The 12,257-nt window shown below is 37.0% G+C and overlaps 1 protein-coding gene across 15 annotated transcripts in view; it reads right to left on the bottom strand.

Annotated features, from left to right (window-relative positions):
- NCOA2 (nuclear receptor coactivator 2) overlaps window positions 1-12,257 on the bottom strand; it is a 250,335-nt gene that overhangs the window by 22,546 nt on the left and 215,532 nt on the right. For all 15 annotated transcript variants that reach the window (XM_043507729.1, XM_043507732.1, XM_043507727.1 and 12 more), the window contains 3 exons: window positions 8,598-8,804; window positions 5,771-5,986; window positions 4,882-5,011 (listed from right to left, as the gene is read on the bottom strand). In XM_043507729.1, coding sequence (XP_043363664.1) covers window positions 4,882-5,011; window positions 5,771-5,986; window positions 8,598-8,804 — 553 coding nt within the window. The remainder of the gene's footprint in view (window positions 1-4,881; window positions 5,012-5,770; window positions 5,987-8,597; window positions 8,805-12,257) is intronic.

Here is a 12,257-nt window from a genome sequence, read left to right as displayed (position 1 = left end):
GTCCTGTCAAAGGCAATTACTGAGTGTCAATGGCAAGCTTTTTGTCAGACTTTGGGGGCGGAGGGAAAAAACAGATCTATACTATAAACTGATACTCTTGGCACATACCTCACCCAGCTTTGAGAAGATATAGAAACACTGTTAGCATTATGTTAGCTTCCATAACGAAATTATTATTTGCTAGTAAGAGTCTAATCTTCACCCCATAGTGAAGGCTAAGAGAAATACTGCCAGACTGCACATTGGAGAAAAACACATATTCCAGGGAATATGACCAATTGGATACCCATTCACTCAGCAAAGTAATAAAATATACTAAACAGCACACATATATACACTAAACAGCATTTTACAACTTTCAAGCACTGCACAAATATAAACTTATTAATCATATATAGAGAAAATTACTAACATTCGCTCTCTCATGGAATTAGAAATAATTTTAGGAGAAAAACAATAGAAAAATCCTACAACCTTTATCCAAGTTGATATCAAACTCAACAGGGGGCCTTGTTAAAAAAAGCACTCCTGGAAAATGTATCAATGGGAGTGGCCAAAAAAAAAAAAAAAGAAATTGTGAATGGATAGGAATATATACAATGAAAAAACAAAAATAATAAATCAAAACTTTGAAGATCAAACAATTGGAATTACTGATAATTCATCTATTTTGTACACATTGATGCTAAGCTAAACTCTTATCTATACAAGTGTATTCTTTTCTCAATAATTAATTTTGTAACAAACTGTATGATATGACTCCTGATAATAACTAATCAAATTATTTAAAAAAAAAAAAAAAGACAACTCAGTGCTTGCTTGACAAACAACTAGTTGGCTTCCTTATTATGTAGATTGCAGATCACCATTTGTCCCAGATAATATGCAATAATATAAAGACTGTGAAATTTAATCCATCAAGAGATGATGCAAACAAACCAACTCGATGAAAGGGATTGCCAAAGAATGATGCAATAAAAAACTATTTCCTAATTACAACATATAAAATAATTTTAGATCCACTGGAGAAAATAGAGCAAAAACTATAGTTTACATAAAAAATGAAGGGAAGTTGGATCTGGACTCAAATGCTAAATATATCCCATATCACAACTGAAGCTTACATATACATAATTCTTTTACCTGAATGAAATTCAATAATAAACTATTGAAACTAAAGATCATTATTTTTCAATAAGATGAAGGGCTAATCTTTGTAGGCCACAATCTGCCAGAGAAGTGAACTATGAAATGATTAGGCACATTAGTGAGGGTGCTCCACATCTTGCACAATTGGGCACTCAGTTTGAAGTCAATGGGAGTTTACCATTGACATCAATGGAATCAAGATACCATGCTCTGTCTGTATTGGGTTCTATACGAAGACATGTATATCTATGTCACTAAATAAGTAATGACAATGACATTCTCCAGTCCTGATTCCAAAGTGGAAGTTCTGGCCAGCACAAGTCGAAAGTCATTTGATAAATACATGAACATTTCCCTTGTTTGTGGACTCCCTATCTAGTAGCACAATGCATTATCATTAAAGTATTAAGAAAATATGCTCTATCAATTACTGTACCAGAAACAGGAAAATTCTGAATGCTTCCCACTATGTATAATACATTAAAAAAAAACAACAAATCCCCTTCTAACAGGAATATATTTATCTGCTGATCCCATAGCAATATCAGGCCACTGCAGCATGCTTTACCTGACACTACAAATTACAAGTATCCAGAAACAGAAGTTGGTACAAAATGCAGACACCTTATTTAACTGTGTATCTTGCCACAAGTGTATCCAATCTGCGTATCATTATCTACACGGATCACTTATGGGTTTCCCAGTGGAGTTTAAGGCATTGGTTCTGAGCGTATAAGACCTAAATGGCTAACAGAGAGGCTGCTGCTTACCTTGTGCCATATAGCCACATTTTAGATCAGCACATTCAAGCTCAAGCTGAAACCCCACAAGTAAGAACAGGAAAAGGCTGCTGGAAGGGCATTTTCTGGGGATCCCATGTTGTCAAAATTCACTGTCTTCTCTTGGTCCTAAATAGTTCAAATCTATTGCCTTCAGGAGATGCTGTAAAGTGCAGCTTTTTTCCTCCCTCAGATGTTTACAAATGGGAGCAATGTGAGGGCAGAACTTTGTGGATATAGAATTATTTTAGTTTATTTCCCTGGTTTGTTGGCCATATCCAACAACATTACTGTGAAATTGAAATCGAAGTGTATATTATTTTTATTACAAATATTTGTAATGTAAAAATGATAAACAAAATATATAGTATTTTTCAATTCACCTCAAACAAGTACTATAGTGCGATCTCTTCATTGTGAAAGAGCCTACAAATCCATTCAGTTCTGCCAATCGCGAAGAAAAACAAGTTTATTTACAAAAAGAAAAGGAGTACTTGTGGCACCTTAGAGACTAACAAATTTATTTGAGCATAAGCTTTCGTGAGCTACAGCTCACTTCATCGGATGCAAGTTTATTTACATTTACAGGACATAATGCTGCCGTCTTCTTATTTACAACGTCACCAGAAAATGAGAACAGGCATTTGGCATGGCACTTTTGTAGCCAGCACTGCAAGGTATTTACCTGCCAGATATGCTAAACATTCGGATGTCCCTTCATGCCTGAGGGCATGCTTCCATGCTGATGGTGCTCGTTAAAAAAAATAATGCATTAATTAAATTTGTGACTGCACTCCTTGGGGGAGAATTGTATGTCCCCTGCTCTGTTTTACCCACATTCTGCCATATATTTCATGTTATAGCAGTCTCGGAAGATGACCCAGCACATGTTGTTTATTTTAAGAACACTTTCACTGCAGATTTCACAAAATGCAAAGAAGGTACCAATGTGAGATTTCTAAAGATAGCTACAGCACTCAACCCAAGGTTTAAGAATCTGAAGTGCTTTCCAAAATCTGAGAGGAACGAGGTGTGGAGCATGCTTTCAGAAGTTTTAAAAGAGCAACACTCCAGTGTAGAAACTACAGAACCCGAACCACCAAAAAAGAAAATCAACCTTCTGCTGGTGGCATCTGACCCAGATATGAAAACGAACATGCGTCGGTCCATCCTGCTTTGGATTGTTATCGAGCAAAACCCATCATCAGCATGGAAGCATGTCCCCTGGAATGGTGGCTGAAGCATGAAGGGACATATGAATCTTTAGCACATCTGGCACGTAAGTATCTTGTGACGTCGGCTTCAACAGTGTCATGAGAATGCCTGTTCTCACTTTCAGGTGACAAACAAGAAGTGGGCAGCATTATCTCCTGCAAATGTAAATAAACTTGTTTGTCCGAGTGATTGGCTAAACAAGAAGTAGAACTGAGTGGACTTGCAGGCTCTAAAATTTTACATTGTTTTATTTTTGTATGAAGGTTTTTTTGTATATAATTCTACATTTGTAAGTTCAACTTTCATGGTAAAGAGATTGCACTACAGTACTTGTATTATGTGAATTGAAAAATAGTATTTCTTTTGTTTTTTTACAGTACAAATACTTGTAATAGAAAATAAATATAAAGTGAGCACTGTACACTTTGTATTCTGTTTTGTAATTGGAATCAATATATTTGAAAATATAGAAAACATCCAAAGTATTTAAATAAATGGTATTCTTTTATTGTTTAATTGTGCGATTAATTTTTTTAATTGCTTGACAGCCCTACTTTTAAGGTATGTCAAAGGTGCCTACAGCATATGGAGACTAGTATTGGGAGAACTATTGGAAAAACATGATAAAGTGGGAAAAGCATCAGGAAAGACTGGAACTAAGGCCAAGTTAAAGATAGATAAATCTTTATCTCAATAGATAAATCTCAAAGATAAATAATCTTTTATGGCCAACTTTCAGCAAGAAAACAAAACTATTAGGGTGTACACATCATACTCTGAAATAGTCACAGGCTACGTTCTTTTCTCCGGGCTTTCAAATCATTCCTCAAAATTCACTTCTTTTGACTTATTTCCATGCTGATTTCCTTCCCTGTGCTCCTCTCCTATCCTGCCCTACTTCACTCTCAATTTAAAAATCTGTTCCTCTTTCATCTGCATGTTCTCTGTTTATCTAATTTAAACTGTAAACCTTTTCGGGCCAGAGAATGTGATTTTTTTAAAATCTCTGTAAAGCCCCATGCACAGTTATGGCACTATATGAAATGTATAGTAAAAATAAATAAAAGATATGAGTTTAATATGAATGGATCAGACTGTAATTGTGCATTTGGTACTGCGGAACACAGACTGAGGTTATTTAACCCAGGGAGAGAGAGACTTTCAGACTTGCTTCATTTTTCCTCTCCTGCTCTTTACAGGATTCTAGCCCGATTAAAACAAAACATACAAATAAAAAAAACCCTCCCCAGAAGTTGAAGGGTGATCTACACTAGAAACAGTAGTGTCCACAATTAAAGCAACAGACAGAAATATTATAGTCGCACTCATGGTAAGCCACTAATGTAAATAGGGCTCAGGCATCTTTTCCACCTGTTCACCTACTAGTTTTCATGACTTGATGGTAAAAAATGCAGAGAGTCTTGCCTATATTAATTCTTGCACTATTTCCACCACCTGTGCTTCCACACCATTGGTGGGAGTTGATGCAATATGGAGGCATACATTCTTTCAGTGTACACATGGCCTAACCAGCAGAAGGAGTAATTGGAGGTAATGCTGAGTCATGAATGCATATTGTAGGCATATAAATGTCAAAAAAGCATACATCAACCATTTTGTTCCCTGAAAGCATGCACTACATACATTAAAAAAGCGTTTGTTCCCATGAAGCTCACAAAATGTGGATCTACAAGTTTTCGTGTAGAATATGACTCTTTGATTTGCCAGTAAGACTGACCTATTCTGATTACCAAAAGACGTCTGATCTATAGGCAAGATGCTGTCCGGCCACGGTGCGGTCTGATTCGGAGGAGCTTGCTGTTGGCTGTATTGAGGTCCCCCCATATTCATCTCCAGTTCAGATGGCCCTAAACAAGAAAAAGCAATCAAACATCTGTAACAGTGAAGGGCCACTACCTTACTGTTGGTGCTTTCAAATAAGTTATATTTGCTTTGAGTGAACAAAAAATTGTCAGCATCTTCATTTGTAAAGAGGCATATAGACAACAGATCTTTTGTCTCAGTTTACCCACCATTCCAATTTAAGACTTTGCTTTCTTCTCGTTGCACTTTAAGAATTCCAAAGCATCATGAAATTACTGGTCAATAAATCTTTCACTTTTTTATTTTTTTTATTTTTAGCATACATCAAAAGAACTCTGCAAATACAAATTGATGAGTATGGTACTACATTTGAAATGACATAAATGCAAATATGAACAAAGACTAGTGCAAAGGGTATGAGCATTCTACATACAATCTGTATCCAAATGTACTTGCTTTAGTACTGACCTAGCACAAAGGAAGTGTTAAAGTATATATTTTCTTTTAGAACCTTATTTCTTCATAAACTAGAAAATCTTCCTATTCTATTCCTTTGGTCACATATCTCTATGCGGCTAAAGGAAGACAGAAACTGACGACATAGTGACAAACATTAAAATACACACCTTATCCAGGCTTTCTCCTTGTTGAACAGGATATTTCCACTGTACGCTGTAGGGAGCCTCTAACTTGCTCAACACAATTTTAATCGAGTCTATATTTGAAGCTAGATGTTACCTTCTACCTAATCATACAAAGCAGTAATTGAAAATAATATATTACAGTAAGGCACTGGGGCTTACCCATATTCATGACCTGAGACTGAAGCATCTGTCTTGGGCCTGGCTGGCTGCTGGGTCTCATAGGAATGCTGGCTGTTGGATTACGTATCATACCTCCTTGGATTGGCCTGTTCATGGCACTGGTTGTAGCAGCACAGGTTACTCTCACAGCAGAACCCTGGGCACCCCAGTCTCCAGATGGCATGGCAGGCCGAGGGGTATTACCACCAACCATTCCTGTATAAAATCCAAATACAGTGAGACCCAGATGCAAGCCTTGAAAACATCTCCAAATATTCCTGTTGGTTGATTAGCTTAATTTTCCAGAGAAAAATGTACTAGTTTGTCAGGTTTTATTCAAAGCAAATTATATCTCAACTGCCTGTTCAGACGTGCAACTCTGCAGGCTTGTGCATTTTGCCGTTCGGTTGAGGAACTGGGGACTACTACAGGTTTTACATGAAGATGACCCTTTTATCATTTCTGAAAAGCTGTTAAGCGTAAGTGTTCCCATATGTACTCCACAACAGGTGCGGAGGGGGTGTGTGGATAACCCTGACTTCCTTCCTCAGGAAATGAATCATGTTTGCTGGCATACCATGTCAGCGATTTACTTTTCAAGTCCTATGTGAGAATGTGAAGATCTGGGGAACAAGTTATTAATATACATTTATAAACAACAAAAATGTAAATATTAATTCTTATTTAACACTGATCTTTTGAAAATTCTTGTCATTCATAACCACAAGCCTTCGTAACTACAAGACTTACCCAGACAAACTTGAATCAATAGATGGTGCAAGGAAATTACTCACAGGAACTTTCTGATACTTGGTGCAGTTCATTACGGCTATATTAAGGGAAGTCCTCCTACACCTACTGTAAACCATTAATATAATTTATTTACACTTTAAATTTATAGGCTTAGAGTACTGTACTATTGTGGTAATCAAAAAACTAAAACTTGTAGAAATACAGCATTGGTAATTATTTCAATACTGTATTAATATAGGAAATGTTGGCTCAGCTCAGATGGCTGGTCTCTCTAATCTGGTACTCTGAATAATCAGTAGCCAGTGCCTTCAGAGGGTGGTAAAAACAATAATTCACCAAGCCAATTGTGCAATGCAATATATTGATGGGGAAAAGTCCCTCCCGATCCTTGTAGGCAATCAGCTTTCTACCTGAAGTATGAAATTTGCTTCCATATGACTTCTGGTTTTTTTTTACATCTACACAATTCTATCAGCTGAAACACATGGCAAACTAGCACAAATGGCAAGAATACGGATGGCATGCTCCAACATGCATACATAGTATGGAGAAAAATAATTCCCCTGAGAGCCTGCAAGACAATCCCTACACTGCTCTACAAGAATCAGATATTTTAATTGCTGGCACAGTACTACAATTTGCATTTCCTGATATTGATACAAAATGATACATAACTTGACCTTTTGCGTCAGCTTTAACATGCTTTACACCAGTGGTCTCAACCAGGGTTTAGGGCCCACTGGGGGCCTGAGCTTGGTTTCAGGTGTCCACCCAAGCAGGGCCAGCATTAGACTTGCTGAGGCCCAGGCAGAAAGAACCGAAGCCCTGCTGCATGGGGCTGAAGCCTTGGGGTTCCAAGCCTGGCCATCCAGTCTGGAAGTCAAAGCCTAAGTAACTTAGCTTCACAGGACCCCCTGTGATGTGGGACCCTGGGCAATGGTCCTGCTTGCTACTTCCCAGTGCTGGCCCTGCCTTTTATATGCAGAAAACAGTTTGTGGCACAGTGTGGGCCATGGCATTTTATAGCATGTCGGGGGGCGGAGAAGGGGACTCAAAGAAAAATGTGAAACCCCTGCTTTACAGCATCGGACTATTCAGACTTTCTTCACTGGAGTTTCATACTTCATAATCGTAAAACGTATGGTAACTGATGTAAGTAACTAAACAGAGACACTTCATCCAAACCTTTTCCAGTAGCGTTTCCCCTCTGGTAACCTTTGTAAGGTTTAGAGACAACTTACAGATATCGATCATTATAGACATGGCACAATCAATAATAAAGTTAAAAAAAAAGTAAACTCATTACAGATTTCTAATGCTTCAACCAGACCAGGTTACCTGATTCAAAAATTAAAAGTCATAAACCCTATTTCTTTTACTTAAAGTGAATTTAATGGGCCATGGAAGTAGGCAATGGACAGCCCAGAGACAGAAGTTCTGTTTTTAATCATGGAACATACTCAGTATGGGCAGCAATATCACCAACATGCCTGAAATTCTGTTTTGGAGGTGATATTTCTATGATGGAGAGGACAGCTCATTCTCTGTGGTCATTTAATTCTTGATGAAAAAGGGTGCCCTTTGCAGTAGATAATCCAGACTATTAACAAATGGACAGAGACACCAATTCATTTCACCACAGACCAATGAAAAGCCAATTGACTTCTTCTTTGTTTGATTTCTATCAATTTTGGTGTCATCTGAACCTGGAAAGCTGACATGAAAGAGTCCCTATTCCACTACTAATTCAATAAGTCCTAAGTATCTCCACCCACGCCTTTCACATGGTAAGTGAAAGCCCATATTCTTGTGCACCACTTAATCAACAAACATTCGAAAGTAGTCCAGGGCAAAACTGATGTGCCACAATGGTTTGCTGTTTTATCGTTAACTGTCCACTATGTGGACAATTTTGCAATCATTTGAGATTTTCCATTCAGGTTGTGCTTGATCAGGACTTTAGATACATACAGGATGCATCTGTAATGATCCCTACCTTGATTATGTTACACATAAATATATGCAATTAATTAAATAAGTTAACAAAAACAGGAAATGATATTTGAATTCTTACCCGTGCTATTGTTCCCTAGAGTTCCTTGATTTCCTATCATCCCTTGACTGCCCATCATTCCTGGCTGAGGTATCACTGAATATGGACTACTGTTTCTTATTGGTGGGAAAGGTCCTGAACCTGATGGGTTTTGCAATGTGATGTCGAGTGGTAAATTCTGGTTTGGTAATAACCTGCCCAGTTGCCCTGTCCGTGGGTTATTAAAAGCTAGACAAGAGAGAGGAAAAGAGGAAAAAAACTAAGTTACACAACTAGAAACTTAACTTATAAAAATACTCTCTTCAAACAGAGGGGTTGAGATATACAGCGTTGCACGCGCATATCACTCCATACTGTATTGGATATGCCCCATCCAGACAGCATTACAAAAAATTCTATTACTGATGCAGGTACTGATTGTATTTTAAGTAGTAAATGGTGTGTAAAGTTAAAATAATTTCCTGAAGTACAACTACAGCGTACGTGTACTACCAGGTGATGTGTGCTTCACTGCCAAACAACCATACCTCTAAATGGGCTGCGGCTGAAAACAGAAGTACAGATGTCAGCCTGAGGCAAAACTGTTCTGAAATTCAGAGTTTGATAGGCTTCACAACTTTCCCCATGTAAACTGTATCCCTGAAGAAGGCACTACAATCCCTGAAGAAGGCCTCTGGCTGTATGTGGGTCATTTCCTGATACCGTTACTATCCCTCCTTACACAGATTCTTTACATTTTTTGCCATCAGTGAACACCTTACTTTCAAGGTTCAGTAACAATTATTTCAGGCTGAAGTCTTAGTACTATACCACCAGTGACAACAAAACTACCAGGAAAATAGTTTTCCTTAAGTTCACTTTTATCTACTTTAACAAGTACATCTGAATTTCAAGACATTCCAACACATCCTATTTCTTAAAGAAACATACTTTCCCATTACCCCACCTTTTTTGTGAATCTATTCCTCTGCTGAGACTAATTTTAAAAGAATTTTTGCTTTAAAAATCAGCCTCATCAGAGAAAAATGCATATAGGTTTTATTAGAAAGGTGAATGTCAACTCTTCAAAAGAAAGCATAACTGAGGGACAGTTATTCTTTGAGAGATTTTTAAAGGGATAGCAACTACTTCCTAGTATCTAATCAAATGGTTTCCAGCTGTGCCTGTAGACTCTCTTACTGCTCACGGTACTGACTCTTCCTTTCTTGTTACCTGCATCATGCATATACTGCTAAAATATATTAAATATTTTCCTAAAATTATTTTTCCATATAAACATTTTCGGCAACTGCCCCAGGGATAGTCTCTAACTGTGGATGGCAAGAAATCATACACAAAACAACTTCTTTATTTTGATGGAACCACAATACAAGAAAGCTAGATAACTTCTTATTTACTCCAGACTATAGTACAGACACTTATAAATCTTAGAATTCAGATGAAGTATTATTAAGCTAGTTTCCTCTTTATTGTGTCATGACAGGAAGCACCTGTGTGAATTATTTTCTTCTGATGTTTTAAATTCTTTGCAGTAAACTCTTTTGTATAAACCTAAGGTGAGTCAAAACTTTGCACACAATACCTCACTCCTGAGCATTAGATCTTGAAACCCTATATTTAACATCAGTACAAAACAAACAAAGTCTGGTTACCAGAGAGACCAACTGACCTTACTGATTTAAAATGGGTGGGTACCACAAAGTCCAACTCAGAACTGAGCCAAAACCTGATTTCAGTAGCAACCCTAGGACACTTGCACTCTGAGCCAGCAAAGGCTTGAAATAATGCAGATGTGGAGAGACTTGTTATGAATGCAGCTTTATAAGTAGCCAATGATCACAGAAAGAAAACACTGGCAGGTCAGAAGGACAAGGTGGCTAAGGGAATGCGATCAGATTCAAACTATATGTCCTATTGTTAATCAGCCACAGGGAAAAGTTTTGATGGAATTTTCTTCCTGAAAAAAGTTGCTGGATCAGGCAAATTCTAGTGGCTACAGTCAATTTTTTTAAAGTAAGTATCAATGTATTCTTAAGTATTGTAACAAAAAGCCTCAATAAAACATTACAGGCAGTTTTTCTTGAGTCTGAAAAATAACTAAATGTTTTTATTAAAATAAAAGCTCTTTTGGAATTGAATAGGATTTAACACTGATTCTGTATTACTTTTGTAAGTGCTTATGGGAGGACAAAAAAAGGGGAATCCACTCACTATTTCAGCGCACATGTAATTTTCCCTATAATACTTAAATTGCAAAACTAGGCAGATGATTCCATGGGACACTGATGCAAGAGCAAGCTGGGGAGAAAACATATTTTGTGATATTACTGGGTAAGGAAAACAGAGCTGCCTGGTTTTCAAAACTACTTGCCAAAACCCAGTATGACTTCCTAGCTCACAACTGCTTTGCTGTTGTGCTATTAGGAGTTCTGGAAACAGACTTAAAAGGTGCAGGTGTGACTGCTTCCAATGTTCCTTTCTGCAATTTAATACATAGAAACACAGCTTAAAATACCATTTTATTTACATTACCAAGTAGAATCAAATAATAATAGTATCTAATGTTCCTGTGAATGAAAACAACTTTGGTACTGCGTAAAGTTTGCGCAAGTTATGTCAAACACATGATTTGGCCCAAATAAGAGCTGAAGGAAGTGTGATGTCAAAAGCAGACATTGAAGGGACAAAAGATTAGTGGTCTTTGATTTTAGTTCTTCATCCTGAGATACCTTAACTTCTGAAAATTTAGATCTTGGCTGGGAAAACCTTTTGGAAATGAGCCACTGCACCTCCCTTTAAAAAGAGGTCAGGTAAGAGGAAGTAATGTCAGCCAAGGCAGACAGTTAACTCAGGAAAGCCACCAGGTGTCTGGACCACATGGGAGGGAACTGTCAGACCAGGTCTCACACAGGACACTATTAAGACTCAGGAAGCACAAAAACTTCTCTTTGAATTATATACTGCCTAGGATAGTCTTCCTCCACTTACCAAAATGAGTATATTTAACATATATACTGTTTAAACCACATCCACACCATGTCACAAACTGACCCAAGGCAAAGCATTCACAAGTACAAACAAAATGTTAGTCTTAGCTCATGAAAAACAAAATAGGGAACACATAATAATGTAAACTAAGAAATAAATGTGAAAATTGACTTCTTTGGTTTTTGTCACATAATATATCACATTTAAATTTAATGGTCAGTAGTGTTAAGTATATATCTAGCTTTTAAAAAGAATGTTAAGAAAGTTTAGAAGGGTTAAAAATGTGAATTTACCCGACGGGAGATGCCATCAGTCTTGAATAAATATGTGTTTAGCAAGTTTACAAAAATCCACAGAATAGTTCCAGTTTATTAAATAAATGGGTATTTTAATAATATGTCTAAAAACTGTATTTAGGCGGTATTTAGAGCATGCCCAGTTTATAAGGGTAAATATTTTAAGCCGGATTTAAAAAAAAACAAACCAAATCAAACCCCAGGTTTACTTCAACTTTCATTTTTGATAACACTCCGATCTTACTTGAAGTAATTATTTTTCACAAACAGATTAATATTTCATGTACAACATGTAATTTCACTTATAGGGACATTGTCAACTTGAAATTGAGTCAATTAAAAATAATTGGTTCAAATTCAGTGTAGGTATTACACTTGGCCATAAGTCCAGCTGGAA

Source organism: Dermochelys coriacea, chromosome 2 (assembly GCF_009764565.3).
Source record: "Dermochelys coriacea isolate rDerCor1 chromosome 2, rDerCor1.pri.v4, whole genome shotgun sequence".
Classification (NCBI taxonomy): domain Eukaryota; kingdom Metazoa; phylum Chordata; order Testudines; family Dermochelyidae; genus Dermochelys; species Dermochelys coriacea.
The sequence above is the reverse complement of the archived record's forward strand: the minus strand, read 5'-3'. Positions and strand labels throughout refer to the sequence as shown.